Source organism: Gorilla gorilla, chromosome 12 (genome assembly GCF_029281585.2).
Source record: "Gorilla gorilla gorilla isolate KB3781 chromosome 12, NHGRI_mGorGor1-v2.1_pri, whole genome shotgun sequence".
Taxonomy (NCBI): domain Eukaryota; kingdom Metazoa; phylum Chordata; class Mammalia; order Primates; family Hominidae; genus Gorilla; species Gorilla gorilla.
Window position 1 is genome coordinate 124,588,564 of NC_073236.2, and position 21,522 is coordinate 124,610,085.

Genomic DNA, 21,522 nt, shown 5'->3' on the forward strand with positions numbered 1-21,522 from the left:
ATTAAAATCTGTTTAAAAATGTTTCATAAAATAACATGCTTTAGTTTGTGAGCAGTTATTATTCAAGTCACCAGAAAACATAACATCCTATAATTGTTTTCTAAGCATATATTTGTAGGACAAAAGGCACCCTACTAGATAGTGAAACTGCTTCTTTTGTGTAGTCTGAAGGGACCTATGACACCTATCAGCATGTTCCAGCGGAAAGCTTTGCAGAAGTATTGCTGAGAACTGGAAAATTGGCAGAGGCTAAAAATAAAGGAGAAGTATTTCCAACAACTGAAGGTAAGAGAGAAGGTTCTAGTTCCTTGACAGTGTGTAACTCTAGGTGAACATTGTTAACCAAGAATTTGTGAATGAACAAGAGTTTGGAAAAGAAATTTTTCAGTAATTTTGAATTGCATAACTTGACATCATCATTCATTCATCCATTTATTAATTTTGTTTAAAACACTTATTGAGAACCTACTATTTTCAGGATTTGTACGTAAATTGAGGATTTAAAGGGATGAATATCATTCCTGTCTTTGACTGGCTAGTTATGTAAAGTGATTCTCCTAGTGAATGGAAAAAATGCTCAATAAAATTTATTTCCTGATTTTATGCTTAATAGAATGTAGGTCATATTTGATCTTCAGAATTTTCTGCTTGGTGGAATATCTTTCCATGTGGAAATTTTTGAAAAGAATTAAAGGCATGCAAGTTTACCGAAGACAGCTTACAATTTATACCTTTTTTTCCTTTAGCCTCCTTCTTTTTAAGTTTCTGGGATAGTTTCTTTGACTGTGTCTTTTCAATTCCCCCTCTCTCTGCTCTGCCATCCTTAGCGAATATCTCATAATTCAAAGGCTCCTGGAACTTCAGCTGTCTTGTCTATATTTCAGATGTCAGCGAGGAGGAAAAGGGTGAAGGAAAAGCAGTTTTCTTGAAAGTCCTATCCACAGCTTGCACTTATTATTTTATTACTTATTATTACTTTTTATTGTATTACTGGCCACCTGTAACTGCCAATAAGCCTGGACAGTGCCGTCTGTTAACTGAGCACGTTGCTATGTAAAGTAAAATTTGGGAAAATGCATACAGGGAATAGAACTGCTAATTCCCCCCAAAAGCTGATACTATAGCTTATTTTAGATGTTTTTTTTCTATCAATCAGTACTCACATGCTGCTGGAGAGAGGAGAGGCAAATACCACTTCCCTATCCACTGTGCGGGTCCCTTGAACACTAGAGGTTTTTACTAAGTATATCATATTTCTTCAATTCTGAGATGCATGTTTTTCTACCTATCCTTCTCTAATCAGGGCATGTATCACAATTATGGATATATTTATGTTTCTTTTCTTCTCCAAAAAGCTATTATTAAATTTATGGTACATCTTACAGTTGAAATTGAATATATATGAAAAGTATAGTCATGTTTCTCTTTCCCTGTTTAATTATTCTTTATTACTTCTTGCTTTTCTTTTTATTGTCTACATCAGTTGCTCATGGATTAAATATGAATGGTTATCAAGGTAGTTTGTACAGATAGAATCTGAGACCTTAAGAAAATACTAGGTTGGATGTGGACCTATTATTTGGCATAATAACGGACTGAAGTAATAACCAGAACATTCGCAAACATTGGTTTATACGATATTTTTATTATTTAGTCTATAAAGTGTGAGCATACCTTGTTTTATTGTTCTGTGCTGTATTGCACTTTGCAGATACAGTGCTTTATAAAAAATTGAAGGTTTATGGCAACGCTGTGTCAAGCAAGTCTATCAGAACCATTTTTTCAACACTGCTCATTTCATGTCTGTGTCACATTTTGATAATTCTCACAATATTTCAAACTTTTTCGTTATTATTGTATCTGTTACGGTGATTTGTGATTAGTGATCTTTGATGTTACTATTGCAGTTGTTTTGGGGCACCATGAACTGCACCAATATAAGATGTAAACTTAATTGATAAATGTTGTGTGTGTTTTGACTGCTCCACTGACCAGCCATTTTCCATCTCTCTCCTTCTTCTTGGGTCTCTCTGTTCTCTGAGACACAACAATATTGAAATGAGGCAAGTTAATAACCCTATAATGGCCTATAAATATTCAAGTGAAAGGAAGAGTTGCACATCTCTAAATGAAAAGCTAGAAATGATTAAGCTTAGTGAGGAAGGTGTGTTGAAAGCTGAGAAAGACTGAAAGCTAGGCATCTTGCACCAAATAGTTAGCCAAGTTGTGAATGCAGAGGAAAAGTTCTTGAAGGAAATTAAAAGTGCCACTCCAGTGAACACGCAGATGATAAGAAAGCAAAACAACCTTATTGCTGATGTGGAGAGAGTTTTAGTGGCCTGGATAGAAGATCAAACCAGCCACAACATTCCCTTAAGCCAAAGTGTAATCCAGAACAGGTCCCTTTTACTGCCTTTAATTCTGTGAAGGCTGAGAGAGGTAAGGAAGCTACAGAAGAAAAGTATGAAGCTAGCAGAGGTTGGTTCATTTTGAGAAATTGCCACAGCCACCACAACCCTCAGCAACCACAATCCTGATCAGTCAGCAGCCATCAACATTGAGACCCTTCACCTGCAAAAAGATTAGGACTTACTGAACGCTCAGATGATTATTAGCATTTTTTAGCAATAAAGGATTTTTAAATTAAGATATATGCGTGGTTTTCTAGACATAATGTTATTGCATGCTTAATAGACTACAGTATAGTATAAACACAACTTTGATATGCACTGAGAAACCGAATAATTTGTGTGATACAGTTTATTGCAATATTTGCTTTATTGCAGTAGTCTGGAACAAAACTCACAGTATCTTTGAGGTATGCTTGTACATGTATGTGAATTTGAATACCTCTCATATAAAAGGTATGGTTTACAAAAAGGCAAAATAATGGAAGCACATAGTTAAAGGTCTTAAAGATGGCTGCTTTCTTGGAGTAGACCCTCTCAAACTGATTTCTCAGTGTATTAAGGCTTCTGATATTTTCTAGTGCTGTTTTTGGAGAAATGTTGAGTATGTAAGCAATTAGGCCCTTGAGAGGTGCATATTTCTGGGTTAGTCGGCCTCCTCTTTTCATAGAATCCTTACAGTGCTCAGCCATCTTTGTTGTAGTTGATAACTAAATGATGAGACATCAAAATGATCTTGAGAAGTAAAGCAAATAGTGACGTTTTCTTGTGGAGCTTTAGGGAGTGGGAGAAACATACTTGAAGATGATCAGGGATCTCTTCCAGTTCCCTTTCTAACTGTGTGGATATTATTCACTGAAAGAGAGGTCCTCGAGCCACCTGTGTGCTAGCCCTGTCCTAGGAACTTAGAATATAAAGTAGGAGACATTGTCCCTGCCTTCAACGGGCTTATAAAAGAGTTGGGGAGACAGATTTGTGAGTGATAGGTGCTATGACAGGCAAACCCAGAAGCATTGGGATTGTAGAGATGGCAGCTGAGGGAGAAGGTGTTGTGAAGAGGCCTTCTGAAGCAGCTGATATTTGACTTGGACTTGGAAGGATGAATAAGGGAGGAAATAGATAGAGAGATGGGTTTGGAGGAAGAAGAAATGGGATATTTTAGGAAGAGGGAATAAAATTCATAGAGGCAAAGAAGATTTAAAACTTTATGATTTGTCAGGGATTTGTAGGCTATTCCAATACCTGGAGAGGAAGGGTATGTGTGGCCAGCCAGTGGAGAGATGAAGCGATAGTAGGCTGAGAAGAAATGCAAGGCTTTATGAGTGAATTTAAACATTTTGAAGGAACCCTCTATCAAAAGCTGTAGGGATTTCAAGTAGAAAAATATTATTCCATTTTTCTTTGCTTCGATTTTCTTATCTATAAAATGGGCATAACAGCCTGAATGTTCTGTCCCGGGCTGTTGCTCTCCGATGGCACCCTGATGTGCGCCTTCGCTCACACTGGTCCCCTGACCTGCATGATTGTCCTCGCTACCATCTTGCCCTTTACTCGATCCAATTAGGATTTCACAATTTTTTCAAACTTACCTCTGTAGTTCTCCTTCCTGGTTATACTTTAGAATCTCTTAGGGATTTTTAAGAAATATTGTGGCCCTAGAATCCATTGTAGGTGATTTTTTTTTTTTTTTTTCAGAAACTGTGGAGTTGGGCCCAGGTTTTTTTGTTTTGTTTTGTTTTGTTTTTTGTTTTTTTGTTTGTTTGTTTGTTTTGAGACAGGGTCTTGCTCTGTCGCCCAGGCTGGAGTGCAGTGGCGTGATTGTGGCTCACTGCAATCTCAACCTCCTGTGCACAAGTGACCCTCCCACCACTGCCTCCTGAGTAGCTGAAACTACAGGTGCGCACCACCATGCCCAGCTAATTTTTTGTTGTTGTTAATGCAGAGACAGAGTCTCCTCGTGTTGTCCAGGCTGGTCTCAAACTCCTGGGCTCAGGCAGTCTTCCCATCTCAGCCTCCCAGAGCACACCTGGCTCATACATCAAGTGTTTTCTAGAGAACCTCAGGGAATTTAGTTGTGAAACCATAGTCAAGACTGTTTGGAAAGTTTCACTTCAGATATTAGGTTCTCCCCAGCCTTATGTGTCCATTCTTCATACTGAGACTTAACTCTCTGAGCTTCTCACCAGGAAGCACAGAGAAAGCTCCCTGTGTCTTTTATGGCTGTGTGTGGTCTCTTCAACTTAAGGCTCAAACTCTGAGTACCACATCTACTTCTCACTCTTTTTTCCTCAAAGCTGTGAGGATTTTCTATGTGGTGGGTGCACAATGAATGTCTCCTCACCATGATGAAAGTACAGTGTGTCTATCGGAGTCATTGGGCCAGTGAACTGAGCGTATGCTCTTAGTGCGTCTGCATCCTAGTGTGTGTACTGTTCTTAGTCATGTCTATGGGATTTTAAGGGCTTGCAGTGACTTTTTGTCTGCCCTGGTGTTTCTTGAGATTATATTTTCTGACAATCCGATTTTAATATTTCACCACAGAAGGAATCTAAGTCTACTAAGGAGTTAAAAATTTCAAATATCATTGAGTGATAAAAACATTTCAGAGCACTTACAATTTATATTAAAAAATGTATTAATAGACCATCAATACTAAATATAGAGGTGATTATAATAATAGTAATCTCTTTTATTTACATTTGGGTTTATAATTTATGAAGCATTTTCCTATTCCCTATCACATTTTGTATATTTTGATAATGCCAATATATCTGGAACAGTTACCTTTGGCTTTTTTATAGTGTCAAATATTTGTCAGAAACTCAGCAGAATTGAAGAGTGATGTAGGTTATAAATGACACAGATTAAAAATTGTGGTAAAAAAGTAATTCTTGACTTTGGTTTAGAAGTAGGTCATAATACAAATTAAACTTCCTAACATAATCTGACTTTGTAGAACTTTTTAATAAAGTTGATGAAAAGATTTTTATGGAGACTAACTAAAGAAAGTTGGTCATTATTTATTTAGCAAAATGAATGATTTAATGGCTAATGATTTCCAGGTCAATAATATGGGCAACTTTCCTCTGTGAGTTTTGTTCTAGAATTAAATTTATCTGAGTGCTTTCCAGAGGCACTTACTTTGCACAGAATTAGCGCTTGAAGGCTTAAGCATAGATTTCTGTTTTTTTAAAATTTTATTTATTTATTTATTTTTTATTATACTTTAAGTCCTAGGGTACATGTGCACAACATGCAGGTTTGTTACATATGTATGCATGTGCCATGTTGCTTTGCTGCACCCATCAACTCGTCATTTACATTAGTTATTTCTCCTAATGCTATCCCTCCCCCAGCCCCCCACCCCCTGACAGGTCTTGATGTGTGATGTTCCCTGCCCTGTGTCCAAGTGTTCTCATTGTTCAATTCCCACCTATGAGTAAGAACATGTGGTGTTTGGTTTTCTGTCCTTGTGATAGTTTGCTGAGAATGATGGCTTCCAGCTTCATTCATGTCCCTGCAAAGGACATGAACTCATCATCTTTTATGACTGCATAGTATTCCATGGTTTATATGCCACATTTTCTTAATCTGGTCTGTCATTGATGGACATTTGGGTTGGTTCCAACTCTTTGCTATTGTGAATAGTGCCACAATAAACATACGTGTGCGTATGTCTTTATAGCAGCATGATTTATAATCCTTGGGGTATATACCCAGTAATGGGATCGCTGGGTCAAATGGTATTTCTAGTTCTAGATCCTTGAGGAATTGCCACACTGTCTTCCACAATGGTTGAACTAATTTACACTCCTACCAACAGTGTAAAAGTGTTCCTATTTCTCCACATCCTCTCTAGCATCTGTTGTTTCCTGACTTTTTAACGATCGCCATTCTAACTGGCATGAGATGGTATCTCATTGTGGTTTTGATTTGCATTTCTCTGATGGCCAGTGATGATGGGCATTTTTTCATGTGTCTGTTGGCTGCATAGATGTTTTCAGAAGTGTCTGTTCATATCTTTTGCCCACTTTTTGATGGGGTTGTTTGCTTTTTTTCTTGTAGATTTGTTTCAGTTCTTTGTAGATTCTGGATATTAGCCCTTTGTCAGATGAGTAGGTTGTGAAAATTTTCTCCCATTCTGTAGGTTGCCTGTTCACTCCAATGGTGGTTTCTTTTGCCATGCAGAAGGTCTTTAGTTTAATTAGATCCCCTTTGTCTATTTTGGCTTTTGTTGCCATTGCTTTTGGTGTTTTAGTCATGAAGTCCTTGCCCAGGCCTATGTCCTGAATGGTATTGCCTAGGTTTTCTTCCAGGGTTTTTATGGTTTCAGGTCTAACATTTAAGTCTTTAATCCATCTCGAATTAATTTTTGTATAAGGTGTAAAGAAGGGATCCAGTTTCAGCTTTCTACATATGGCTAGCCAGTTTTCCCAGCACCATTTGTTTTTGTTTCCCCATTTCTTGTTTTTGTCAGGTTTGTCAAAGATCAGATGGTTGTAGATGTGTGGTGTTATTTCTGAGGGCTCTGTTCTGTTCCATTGGTCTATATCTCTGTTTTGGTACCAGTACCATGCTGTTTTGGTTACTGTAGCCTTGTAGTATAGTTTGAAGTTAGGTAGCGTAATGCTTCCAGCTTTGTTCTTTTGGCTTAGGATTGACTTGGCAATGCGGGCTCTTTTTTGGTTCCATATGAACTTTAAAGTAGTTTTTTCCAATTCTATGAAGAAAGTCATTGGTAGCTTGATGGGGATGGCATTGAATCTATAAATTACCTTGGACAGTATGGCCATTTTCACTATATTGATTTTTCCTATCCATAAGCGTGAAATATTCTTCCATTTGTTTGTATCCTCTTTTATTTCCTTGAGCAGTGGTTTATAGTTCTCCTTGAAGAGGCCCTTCACATCCCTTGTAAATTGTATTCCTAGGTATTTTATTCTCTTTGTAGCAATTGTGAATGGGAGTTCATTCATGATTTGGCTCTCTGTTTGTCTGTTATTGGTGTATAGGAATGCTTGTGATTTTTGCACCTTGATTTTGTATCCTGAGACTTTGCTGAAGTTGCTTATCAGCTTAAGGAGATTTTGGGCTGAGATGATTGGGTTTTCTAAATATACGATCATGTCATCTGCAAACAGAGACAATTTCACTTCCTCTTTTCCTAACTGAATACCCTTTATTTCCTTCTCCTGCCTAATTGCCCTGGCCAGAACTTCCAACACTATGTTGAATAGGTGTGGTGAGAGAGGGCATCCTTGTCTTCTGCTGGTTCTGAAAGGGAAGGCTTCCAGTTTTTGCCCATTCAGTATGATATTGGCTGTGGGTTTGTCATAAATAGCTCTTATTATTTTGAGATTCGTTCCATCAATACCTAATTTATTGAGAGTTTTTAGCATGAAGGGCTGTTGAATTTTGTCGAAGGCCTTTTCTGCATCTATTGAGGTAGTCAGGTGGTTTTTGTCATTGATTCTGTTTATGTGATGGATTATGTTTATTGATTTGAGTATGTTGAACCAGCCTTGCATCCCAAGGATGAAGCCTACTTGATCGTGGTGGATAAGCTTTTTGATGTGCTGCTGGATTTGGTTTGCCAGTATTTTATTGAGGACTTTCGCATCAATGTTCATCAGGGATATTGGTCTAAAATTCTCTTTTTTTTTGTGTGTCTCTGCCAGGCTTTGGTATGAGGAAGATGCTGGCCTCATAAAATGAGTTAGGGAAGATTCCCTCTTTTTCTGTTGATTGGAATCATTTCAGAAGGAATGGTACCAGCTCCTCTCTGTACCTCTGGTAGAATTCGGCTGTGAATCTCTCTGGTTCTGGACTTTTTTTGGTTGGTAGGCTGTTAATTATTGCCTCAATTTCAGAGCCTGTTATTGGTCTATTCAGAGATTCAACTTCTTCCTGGTTTAGTCTTGGGAGGGTGTATGTGTCCAGTAATTTATCCATTTCTTCTAGATTTTCTAGTTTATTTGCGTAGGATGTTTATAGTATTCTCTGGTGGTTGTTTGTATTTCTGTGGGATCAGTGGTGATATCCCCTTTATCATTTTTTATTGCATCTATTTGATTCTTCTCTCTTTCCTCTTTATTGCTCTTGCTAGTGGTTTATCAATTTTGTTGATCTTTTCAAAAAACCAGCTCCTGGATTCATTGATTTTTTGAATGGTTTTTTGTGTCTCTATCTCCTTCAGTTCTGCTCTGATCTTAGTTATTTCTTGCCTGCTCTGATCTTAGTTATTTCTTGCCTTCTGCTAGCTTTTACATTCGTTTGCTCTTGCTTCTCTAGTTCTTTTAATTGTGATGTTTGGTGTCGATTTTATATCTTTCCTGCTTTCTCTTGTGGGCATTTAGTGCTATAAGTTTCCCTCTACACACTGCTTTAAATGTGTCCCAGAGATTCTGGTACATTGTGTCTTTGTTCTCACTGGTTTCAAAGAACATCTTTATTTCTGCCTTCATTTCTTTATGTACCCAGTAGTTATTCAGGAGCAGGTTGTTCACTTTCCATGTTGTTGTGTGGTTTTGAGTGAGTTTCTTAATCCTGAGTTCTAATTTGATTGCACTGTGATCTGAGAGAAAGTTTGTTGTGATTTCTGTTCTTTTACATTTGCTGAGGAGTGTTTTACTTCCAATTATGTGGTCAATTTTAGAATAGGTGTGATGTGGTGTGAGAAGAATGTATATTCTGTTGATTTGGGGTGGAGAGTTCTGTAGATGTCTATTAGGTCCGCTTGGTCCAGAGCTGAGTTCAAGTCCTGGATATCCTTGTTAACCTTATTTCTCGTTGATCTGTCTAATATTGACAGTGGGGTGTTAAAGTCTCCCATTATTAGTGTGTGGGAGTCTAAGTCTCTTTTAGGTCTCTAAGGACTTGCTTTATGAATCTGGGTGCTCCTGTATTGGGTGCATATATATTTAGGATAGTTAGCTCTTCTTATTGAATTGATCCCTTTACCATTATGTAATGGCCTCCTCTGTCTCTTTTGCTCTTTGTTGGTTTAAAGTCTATTTTATCAGAGACTAGGATTGCAACCCCTGCTTTTCTTTTTTGCTTTCCATTTGCTTGGTAGATCTTCCTTCATCCCTTTATTTTGAGCCTATGTACGTCTCTACACGTGAGATGGGTCTCCTGAATACAGCACACTAATGGGTTTTGACTCTTTACCCAATTTGCCAGTCTGTGTCTTTTAATTAGGGTATTTAGCCCATTTATATTTAGGTTAATATTGTTTTGTGTGAATTTGATCCTGTCATTATGATGTTAGCTGGTTATTTTGCCCATTAATTGATGGAGTTTCTTCCTAGCATTGATGGTCTTTACAATTTGGCATGTTTTTACAGTGGCTGATACCAGTTGTTCCTTTCCATGTTTAGTGCTCCCTTCAGGAGCTCTTGTAAGGCAGGCCTGGTAGTGACAAAATCTCAGCATTTGCTTGTCTGTAAAGGATTTTATTTCTCCTTCCCTTATGAAGCTTGGTTTGTCTGGATATGAAATTCTGGGTTGAAAATTCTTTTCTTTGAGAATGTTGAATATTGGCCCCCACTCTCTTCTGGCCTGTAGGGTTTCTTCCAAGAGATCTGCTATTAGTCTGATGGGCTTCCCTTTGTGGGCAACCCAACCTTTTGTGCTGGCTGCCCTTAACATTTTTTCCTTTATTTCAACCTTGGTGAATCTGACAATTATGTGTCTTGGGGTTGCTCTTCTCGAGGAATATCTCTGTGGTGTTCTCTGTATTTCCTGAATTTGAATGTTAGCCTGTCTTGCTAGGTTGGGGAAGTTCTCCTGGATCATATCCTGAAGAGTGTTTTCCAACTTGTTTCCATTCTCCCCATCACTTTCAGGTACACCAATCAAACGTAGATTTGGTCTTTTCACATAGTCCCATATTTCTTGGAGGCTTTGTTTGTTTCTTTTTACTCTTTTTTTCTCTAACCTTGTCTTCTTGCTTTATTTCATTAATTTGATCTTCAATCACTGATACTCTTCCACTAGACCGCATTGGCTACTGAAGCTTGTGCATGCATCATGAAGTTCTCGTGCCATGGTTTTCAGCTCCATCTGGTCATTTAAGGTCTTCTCTACACTGTTTATTCTAGTTAGACATTCGTCTAACCCTTTTTCAAGGTTTTTAGCTTCCTTGCAATGCATTAGAACATGCTCCTTTAGCTCAGAGAAGTTTGTTATTACCGACCTTCTGAAGCCTGCTTCTGAAACTCGTCAAAGTCATTCTCCATCCAGCTTTGTTCCGTTGCTGGTGAGGAGCTGTGATCCTTTGGAGGAGAAGAGGTGCTCTGGTTTTTAGAATTTTCAGCTTTTCTGCTCTGGTTTCTCCCCATCTTTGTGGTTTTATCTACCTTTGGTCATTGATGTTGGTGACCTTCAGATGGGATTTTTGTGTGGATGTCCTTTTTGTTGATGTTGATGTGATTCCTTTCTGTTTGTTAGTTTTCCTTCTAAGAGTCAGGTTCCTCAGCTGTAGGTCTGTTGGAGTTTGCTGGAGGTCCACTCCAGATGCTGTTTGCGTGTTCATCACCAATGGAGGCTGCAGAACAGCAAATATTGCAGAACAGCGAATATTACTGCCTGATCCTTCCTCTAGAAGCTTCATCCCAGAGTGGCACCCCCTGTATGAAGTGTCTGTTGGCCCCTACTGGGAAGTGTCTCCCAGTTAGGCTACACGGGGTCAGGGACACACTTGAGGAGGCAGTCTGTCCTTTCTCAGAGCTCAAACGCTATGCTGGGAGAACCACTGCTCTCTTCAGAGCTGTCAGACAGGGATGTTGAAGTCTGTAGAAGTTGTCTGCTGCCTTTTGTTCAGCTATGCCCTGCCCACAGATGTGGAGTCTGTAGAGGCAGTAGTCTTTGCTGAGCTGCGGTGGGCTCCTCCCACTTCGCGCTTCCTGGCCACTTTATTTACCTACTCAAGCCTCAGCAATGGCCGACACCCCTCCCCCAGCCAGGCTGCTGCCTCACAGTTCTAGCTCAGACTGCTGCGCTAGCAGTGAGCAAGGCTCCATGGGCATGGGACCCGCCGAGCCAGGCAGGTGAGAGAATCTCCTTGTCTGCCGGTTGCTAAGACCTTGAGAAAAGCACAGTATTTTGGGCAGGAGTGTCCCTTTTTTTTTCAGGTACAGTGTGTCATGGCCTCCCTTGGCTAGGAAAGGGAAATTCCCCAACCCCTTGCACTTCCTGTGTGAGGCAACACCCCGCCCTACTTCATCTCGCCCTCCGTGGGCTTCACCCACTGTCCAACCAGTCCCAGTGAGATGAACCAGGTACCTCAGTTGGAAATGCAGAAATCACCTGTGTTCTGCATCGATCACGCTGTGAGCTGCAGAGCGGAGCTGTTCCTATTTGGCCGTCTTGGAACAGGGGGAGAGTTAAGCATAGATTTCCTCTGATTTTGGCCATATAACTTGTTTAGACAATGCTTTATATTCAAGGTTTGAGAATTAGCATTACAAATTAAATTCATGCACACTGTTAAATGTAGAGCAGGTTTTATTTATTTATTTATTTTTTATGTTTAATGGCAAAGTCCCTGTAATTCAGTCTCTAGCCAGTATTACATGTTGTGCATCCCAGTGAAACTTACTTACCATCTTCTCTGAATATTTTGTCAAATATTGCTTCATATGGTTTGTGGATTCCAAGACTAAGAAACTTCCAAGTGTGGGTTTTGATTTCTACTTTGTTAGGATCTCTGAGTCTGGGTGAGGGCTGCTGAGACAGTTTTGATGCCCAGAGGTGGAGTGGAGACTCATGTTCTCCACTGTTCCCATCAGTTCCCTACAATTCATGTTAGTTAGGAGAGCCCTGGGCTAGGCACATTATAGAGATTAATGCCTGGGATTATTGTGTGGGAGAAAAAAAGTCATGAGATAACTTCAGCAACAATTGTGTTAGGGATTTGAGAAGAGAGATTCCTTTCCTTTCCATCTCAAATCCTGTGGAGAGTGGTATACTTGATGCCTGGGATTCTTCCAGTCTTGAAGCAGCTGGGAGGCCATGGGTTTAGTGTGGCCAGAAACAGCTGGCTGAGTGCAGTGCTGGAGACCAGGCATATATAACTTGTCCAGAAGTGTCTTCTAGGAAACCCCCTTTGGGGAATAAGTAACTGACAGGGAGCTTAAGCATTTGACACAGTTTTCAGGGAGGATTTCTTTCATTTTTCTTCCCCAGCATTTTTATTGAGAAAATTTAAAATTCACAGTAAAGTTGAAATAATTTTGCAGTGAACTCCTGTTCACTCCTGCTCATTCTCCGTTCACTCCCGTACACTCCTGTGTACCCTCCAATTAATATTGCCACATTTACTGTACCTGTATTTTTCCACCCCTCTATTCATCAACCAAACCCAACTTCTTTTGTGATGCATTTCAAAGTAAATCATAGATATCAGTAAACTTCACCTCTTGACACTACACTGCATATCTTTAACTATTTTTTACTTTTGTGTGTTTTAAAATTTACAGTGAATTACAAAAATCTTAGTTGTATGATTGTACAGATTGTGACAAGTGCAGCACCTGTGTAACCCTCACTCCTGTCAAGATGCAGACCTTATTGGCACCCTAGAAAGTCTCAGCCTCTTCCCAGCACACGCCCAACCCACACTTCCTACAGGGCACCCCATGCTCTGATTTTTCCCCACTGTAGATTAGTTTTGATTGTTCTAGAATTCATTAAATGCAATCATATATTTTGTATAACACTTAAAGTGAAAGTTTTTGAGATTCATCTATGTTGTATCCATCAGTAGGTTTTTGTTTTTGTTTTAAATTATTGAGTAGTATTTCATTGTAGGCATATAAAACTGTACATCCACGCTCCTATTAAAGGATACCTGGGGTCTTTCAGCTTACGGTTGTTATTGTTTTAAAAAGCTGCTGTGAACTCTCATACAAGTATTTTGGTGGACATGTGTTTTCATTTCTCTTAGGTAAATTTTAATGGTATTGCTGGGTCAAAGATTATGGGTTTGTTTAGTTTTATAAGGGACCGCCAGAATTCTCTTACTTTCAGCTGTTGTGGATTTTTTGGGCTGTGGTTTTTCAAGACTGTGGGTTTTCTATCTGAGTTTTACCTGCCCAGCATGGCACGGGCAGGAGCTTGCCCTCAGGATTGAAGCTGTAAAGATGGGAAACTCACCAATACCATTCATTCTTTCAAATGGCAGCCATCTTCCAGTTTTTATTGGCTTTAGGTAATTATCCAGTGGCTTTTAATACTTCTTTTTTGTTGTTGTTGTTATTTGTTTGTTTTGTGATGGAGTCTCTCTCTGTTGCCCAGGCTGGAGTGCAGTGGTGTGATCTTGTCTCGGCGCACTGCAGTCTCTGCCTCCCAGGTTCAAGCAATTCTCATGCGTCAGCCTCCTGAGTAGCTGGGACTACCGGTGCATGCCATCATGTCTGGATAGTTTTTTTGTATTTTTAGTAGAGATGGGGTTTCACCATCTTGACCAGGCTGGTCTCGAACTCCTAGCTTCAAGTGATCCACCCGCCTCGGCCTCCCAAAGTGCTGGGATTACAGGCATGAGCCACCATGCCCAGCCTTTTAATACTTGTTTTTTATATTTTATCTAGAGTTTACAGTTTTAATCTGTAGGAGGGCTGTCTGGATAATAGAACCCAATCACTGAAGAATTTAAATAGAATTACTATTCTGGATTTCACTGGAGTTCACCAGGTGATGTGTGGTTAATGTCTGAGTCATAGTTTCCTAGAAAGAGTAATAGAAAGCCAGAGAGCCTTTTGCTTAGGATTAATTCTGAGGAGTCAACTCATGAATGAAGTCTTTAACTGGTCAAAATAATTTTGCACATTCTCCAGCTGGCTTGGGTGGTTGAAACAGATGTCAAGAAGTCCCTAGGGAATTAGACCTCATGGATGTTCAGGAGGGTGAACTGCACAAGCTCAACAGCATTTCTGGAGGAGATGCTCAAAGTGAGAATTTAAAAACCACCTGGCAGTAACAATGAAAATTGCAGTTGCATGTGTTGTTTGACCCAGTAGCTCTACTTCTAGGAATTTATCCTAAGAATATCTTCATTCACATTCTTAAAATGGCATATATTAATTGTTTGTCATAGCGTAACATTGTCAATCGCCTGATAGGTACTGATCAAGAAAGACATCGATTTTATTTTGAGTCTTCTGTTTCCTGTCTTTACAGATGAACTGCCTTTCTGAGTTTGGCAGATTTACATAAGCTTCCAAGCCTGTGTAAAAACAAGATAATACTATCTTCTTGCAGGATTTTTGAGACACATAGAGCTAAGTGATATAAAACACCTATTTCATGTTTGGCTCCTCAGAGCATATATTTTTAAAATTATATGTATTTGTGTTTTAGATTAATTTTATTATTTTTGTTATACAAAGCAATGGCATGAGCACAGGCAGAGAGTTTGGATAGCAGACTGATTTGGTTGACATACAGGGTAGGTTTAATGGCAAATTAAAACCACAAATTAAAGTTGACCCATATTTATGGAGACTTTAAACACTCCATAGGAAATGTTAACTTTCGTTTTTTAGGGAATGAGAAACTAATGAAGATTCTTTTTCTGAGCTACAGAGTGACACAATTACTGAGTGCTTGAGTAAAATTAATATGAAACTGCTATTTTAAGAAAGTGCTGGAAGGAGAAAGACTGAAGGCATCAGGTAGAGCAGCATTGGGGGGCTATTGAAATGGTCTAACTTTTGAACAATTAAAGCCACAAATTAGAGTTTGTGGCAGTGAAAATATGAAGTATGTGTGAAAGAGTTCTTTGGAAATTATTCAGTTGGATTTGATGAGGAACCAAGTGCTGGCAGCAGAGGAGAGGATGAAGTCCAAGATGACTCTGTGGTGTTAAGTTTAGTTTATTGGGAAAATAAGGTACTATTTTAGAAATATGAAAGATATTGGGTAAAGAATGATTAATTTGAGGTAGCATTTGAGTGGCAGTGTCCAACAAGGAGTTGGTAAGGCCAGTCTTATCAGATGGTTCAAACCTAAATAGTGGGAAAATAGACCAGGGTACCAGTTGAATTTAAGAATAGAATTGAGACTGGGCATAGTAGCTCATGCCTGTAATCCCAGCACTTTGGGAATTCGAGGCAGGAAGATCACTTGAGGCCATCAGTTCAAGACGAGCTTGGGCAACATGAAAATACTCCGTCTCTACAAAAAAATTTTAAAGCAATAGTCTGGTGTGGTGGCACACGCCTGTCATTCTAGTTACATGGGAGGCTTAGGCAGGAGGTTCACTTGAGCCCAGATTTTGAGGCTGCAGTGAGCCAAGACTGTCCCATTCCACTACAGCCTGGGCAATAGACTGAGACCCCATCTCTTTAAAAAGGAAAGAAAAAAAAAGAATGTAGTTGAATTCTCTAGGTGAGGATGTAAGGTGGGATTAAGAGATAGTGAAGAACTGACCTAACTGAATACTCACATTGAAGAATCAAGGACGAAGATCTGGTGACGCACACAGAGGAGGATCATGCAGGAGAACTCAGTGTCCTTGAAGCCAAAGGCAGGCCTATGTGGCAGTGCCTAGTGCTACAGTGAGATTTAAGACAAAAAGAAGAGAGAAAAGACCTTGGGTTTGGTGACCTTTGGAGGTCATATTACTTGGGACCCAGGGATGGAGGGACTTGAGGAAAGAGGGAGTGTCAAGGTAATGGGTGCAGTGGGGCAGACCACTCATTTGTAAGGTTAGCAGTGAAAAGAAAGGGGACTGTGGAAGTTGTCAGAGTGGAGAGTTATCAAGGGGAGAATTCTTTTCTAACACTGAGATGATTTGTTTGTGTGTTGGCACTAGGCAAATAAAAAAGTTACTGTGACTCTGAATCCTCTCTTGTAAGTTGAGGGAAACATCTAACTTCTTCCATAGAGAGGTTGTGAGGGGGAACTAATTCTAATGATTGCTGAGTGCTCGTTGAGAAGCAGCTAAGCCACAGGAAATAAGATAACAGAGGTGTGTCAGCTCATCAAGTGTGACTATTTAAGTCTGTTCTTGCTTCTTGGTGAAATTAGTCTTTATGCTTAAATGCAATTGTTAATTCATTAATAATTATGATTTATCTAAAATGGAAATAATTGTCTCTGTTGCACTGTGGTTGTTATTGGAAGAACCTTTTATCAATCATTTTTAGTGGGAAATGAAAACATGTTGTAACTGAAGAAAAGAATTTGCCTACTCAAGCCTGTGGTTTATAGAGGGATGGAGGGAACCTACTGGGTATTTTCTGTGTGCTAGAGTGATGCTCTGCACTTTGCATACTTTACTTCATTTAATCCTTATTTACTGCTTCAGACCCCAAATGCAAAATGCTTTGAAAACCAGAAAGATTTTTATAATTCGTTGGGCATCAAAACCTGAACTAAACTGACATGAGGCTACTTTATAGTCTGCTTATCTCACTTAATATGAGTATTCAGATGTTTTGCAGCAGATATATTAATGTCTTTGATTATTGGGTGTTCCCACACCATACTTAGGATGTTATGTAATACATGATACGTATATAGCACAACCTCCTAAAGTCCAAAACATTCTGAATTCTGGAACTCAAAATTATGTAGTCAATCAGTTGGGGACCTGAGCTTTGATCCCAGGACTTTCTGGTTCTGACAATGGTTTCCTTCCTGCTGTATCATTCTCTTGGATTTTGTGGGCAAGAGATTCATTATATATGTATAGATTTTGTTGTAGTTGTTGTTCTAAAACATGCCTGGGATTTTGGTTTTATCTGGGTATTGTTAAGACACACAGACGTGGAAATGATTGTCACGAAGGAAGAAGTTTATATTCACAGATGCCTAAAAATGGAAGGCAGGACACACCCAGGTGGGGAAGCATCCTGGTGGTTTAGAGGCAGAAGGAGCCAGGAGAAGGCATGGGTGAGGACCCAGGTTTCGTGGGAAGTAATAGGCGAGGCAGGGTAGGCAAGTGTTGAGATTACAGGCATGAACCCCCATGCCCAGCTACCTCTTCTTTGATCTTGTAATAGCTTGTACAAAATTTGATTTGGGCCCTTTGAATTGTATTTTAAATTATTTGTTTAGAGTCTTTTTATTCTTGAAAGGATTCTAATTCATAAGGCAGTGTCTGGTTCAAAGAAGGTTCTTGTTGATGTTGAGCGAAGGAATAAATTTGGAAGTAGACCTTGAAATAAATAGCTTTTGATTAGAAAATGTCTCTAAAACTGTATGATTCCTTGCAGGAGCTGAGGCTGACTGGTGGTCCATTTGGTTCATAAGGTTCGGATAACATGTAGGAAATAAATATTTGGATAACTGATGTTCCTTTTGTAGATACACAGTGGGGAAGACGCAGTAGGTTTTCTCTGTGAATCATCCACAGGAAATTTAGAGTTCTAGGTCAGCCTCTGACACTTGAGCCATTTGTAGTTTCCTTCTCAGCCTCCCACCATCCCCAGTGCCTAGACTATCAGCTAAACAGAGATTATACAAACAACTCAAATGTCAGTCTAAGTAAGACATAATTGGGAGGGTAAATCTTCTGGAAAAATCATGTGGTGCATTTCCAGAGTCAAATATCATTTACTTTGAATTATTCGTATACTATCCCCTTCATTAGTGCCGATCATGAGCATCTGTGTTTTTTAAAAATAAAGGATTCATATTGTGATTACATATGACTACTTAGTATTTGCTACTGAGATCCTAAATGAATAGGATACATCCTTATTGAAACAAGCTGTGTACAAACACAGACCGTATTGACAATGCATACTCTTATGTTAAAGCTATGACATTGGCAAGTTGTGGTTTGTGTAAAAATTTATGTGAAAAAGAAAAGTTTTTAATGGTTGGGATATTTTAAGACATACAAGCAAAATGAAAGACTGATTTTCTTTTTGTGGAGCGTGATGAAGAGGGGTGTTATTGGAAGGAACAAAATCGTATTATCATCATTGTAGTAATCAAAAGATTTACTCTAAATTTGCACTCCTAAAGCTATTTTATTGCTCTGATCTTTAGTACTCATATTATCACCCTCCATATTAGCTAACATTGATACACAATTTTGTAGCATGGTCTGCATCTTTAAAACCAAAATACCCAGCTCTAGGAAACCAGCCTCTCTCATGTCTTTGCACTTAACCTTTGCAGCTGCCCTGACAGAATTTCCTCATGTGTAAGTAACAATAGTATACTTTTTCTGAATTAAGGCAAGGTTACTATTTAACACAGTTCCATATGATCTGTTTTTAGATGGTGCTGGACAGCCTTTCCTAAAAGGTCTCTGCCACTAATTATTTGTTGAAATCTTATGGGGCTGAAAACATGGCATTTAATAACTATGAATATCATATGCAACCTCAGTAAAATAATGTTTCTTTTTCTGCATTCAGTTCTCTTGCAACTAGCAAGTGAAGCCTTGCCAAATGACATGACCTTGGCTCTTGCTTACCTTCTTGCGTTACCACAAGTAAGTTTGCCCTTACCAATGAAGAATTTAAAATGACTAAATGGAAAATGTATACTGGGAATTGTCATCGGTAAAATTGTTTATTGCATGCCATTTCCTCCTATTTCTTTTTTTTTCTTTTCTTTCTTTATTTATTTATTATTATACTTTAAGTTTTAGGGTACATGTGCACAATGTGCACGTTAGTTACATATGTATACATGTGCCATGCTGGTGTGCTGCACCCACTAACTCGTCATCTAGCATTAGGTATATCTCCCAATGCTATCTTCGACAAAATTCAACAACACTTCATGCTAAAAACTCTCAATAAATTAGGTATTGATGGGACGTATCTCAAAATAATAAGAGCTACCTATGAAAAACCCACAGCCAATATCATACTGAGTGGGCAGAAACTGGAAGCATTCCCTTTGAAAATTGGCACAAGACAGGGATGCCCTCTCTCACCACTCCTATTCAACATAGTGTTGGAAGTTCTGGCCAGGGCAATTAGGCAGGAGAAGGAAATAAAGGGTTTCCTCCTCTTATTTCTTAGGTGTTGAAAGGATCCTGGTCAGTATCTAGAGAGTCAGTTCTACAGTTAGCTTAAAGGTCGATCTTTACATCCACTTTTACTGCATAGGATTTGTTTTATAGTGCCTTGTGATTTTTAATATAGTCATTATTAAGTTGATCTTGAGCTTGAGTTGATATAATGGGAACTTAGTACAAAAAATCTGCAGGAATGACTAGAAATATAATGATTTATAATGATCTTCGTTATTTCCTTTCAGCTGAGTTAATTCTAACATGTTCCCTCCTAGGTGTTAGATGCTAACCGGTGCTTTGAAAAGCAGTCCCCCTCTGCATTATCTCTCCAGCTGGCAGCGTATTACTATAGCCTCCAGATCTATGCCCGATTGGCCCCATGTTTCAGGGACAAGTGCCATCCTCTTTACAGGGTGAGTCTTCATGATTTCCAGCTTATTAATGAGCAGAGTTAAGCCTTTTCTAAAATACTCAAAACACTTGTTTAATTTTTGGAGGAACTGATTACATATGTATCCAGAATGTATTCCAAGTGGCAGGCAGCTCTTGGCTTTCCTGTATTCGACAAAGTTGCTTCTCCAGGTATCAGTAAGTAGAGTTTAATATTTATTGTGAATACTGATTCCTACCTCTAACTTTTACTTAATTTACTCATTTACTTAATTTTACTAAGTTCTTAGGAATGGCTAAAGTAGTAGGAAAGGCAAAATGGAGAATTGTTTTTTTAACTTACTTTCTAAAAGGAAGATGACTGTGCCTAGCTTAGGAAAGTAGGCAACATAATTCTTTGAGCAATACTGCACTTTTATTATTTTTTTTAAGCCAGAGGTATGAGAGTAGTCAGTTGCACAGACAGAATGTTGAAACATATTATTCATACTTGCCAAAAACCTCAGACAGCTTTTATGTAACTTTATTGTTAATTTCCAAGTGAAAGCAGGTAAACATGGCCTCAAGTTACATGTGCCTTCTTTTGTGGACACAAGAGTATTGCAGATGCCACTGAAAAATCCTTCCAAGTACTTGTATAGACAGACCAGTTTTAATTACTGGCATTGCAAAATTATCTAATTTTTGTATTGGATCATTTTAAGAGTAGATAATTAAATTGATTAGACTTTAAAATCCACTGTGTACATAAATCCAAGGTCCAGATTTTATTGAGGCAAGATTCTTCCTTTCCCAACCCCAAACAAATTCTAATACAACTTAAATTTTTCCTGTTTTCCCTGAGTAAATTACTTTATACCAAAATGAAAAGTCCCAAAGCATGTACTGTTTGTGACTGGGTTAAGTTAGGAGAAAATTGTTCAATTCTATCCCACCTTTCTTATCTCCCCATCACTCTTTCCAAACTCAGATAGTGCAGTCACTCTATAAGAAAGCCTGTTTTAGATTTCCACAATTAAAGATACATTGTTGGGTTCCGGAGGCTGGAGTCATGCTGCCCACATCTTGTTTGGGAAGCAAAAGCTCCCAGTGAGCTGGTGTCCCCATGTGTCTTTCATGGGACTGTCCCCTTTAGATCCCCACCTGTCACAGCCATAGCTTCGGGGTCCTGTCATCACATCCCCCGGGAGGGGAGGCAAAAGGAGGCCGAGGGCCCCAGGATTTCTGCCTGGTCCCTTCTCACTGTGAGGACGCCCTTGGCACATCTTTCTGAAGTCACACAAACTATTGCAGTTACATACAGAATTGCTGACAGGAGCAGGAGACGCTGAGGAAACAGCTGGCAACGTGACAAAATTCTTTTCTGGGACAACAATCAAATCATGTATTTGTATTTTTTTAAGTTTACCAATGAATTGTACAACAATGTAATAATAAAGTTCATCCTAATATGAAGTGCAAAAGAAAAAAAAAGATTTCCACAATTAAAACTGGCAAAGAAATAAAGCAGAATACTGAAAGATAAGGGTTAAAAGTAAATATGCGTTTATTTTGATTTCTTCTATGTTCTTATAGTTCTTCCACATGGTAGAAAGCGTATTTTATTTCCAGGTCTTATATTTTATGTAAGGAAATAATTTCATGTGTCTGTCAAAGTTCTAGCTGCCTCAACCTTCCAAATCATATCTAAGAACTAGGATGATGTGAAAACCTTCCATTTGTGGTGGTAGATAGGCTTCC

General features: G+C 38.9%; 1 protein-coding gene across 3 annotated transcripts in view; it reads left to right on the forward strand.

Annotated features, from left to right (window-relative positions):
• NBAS (NBAS subunit of NRZ tethering complex) overlaps positions 1 to 21,522 on the forward strand; it is a 394,628-nt gene that overhangs the window by 235,066 nt on the left and 138,040 nt on the right. For all 3 annotated transcript variants that reach the window (XM_004028860.5, XM_063696052.1, XM_063696053.1), the window contains exons 38-40: positions 165 to 285; positions 18,785 to 18,861; positions 19,668 to 19,805. In XM_004028860.5, the coding sequence (XP_004028909.2) occupies positions 165 to 285; positions 18,785 to 18,861; positions 19,668 to 19,805 (336 nt within the window). The remainder of the gene's footprint in view (positions 1 to 164; positions 286 to 18,784; positions 18,862 to 19,667; positions 19,806 to 21,522) is intronic.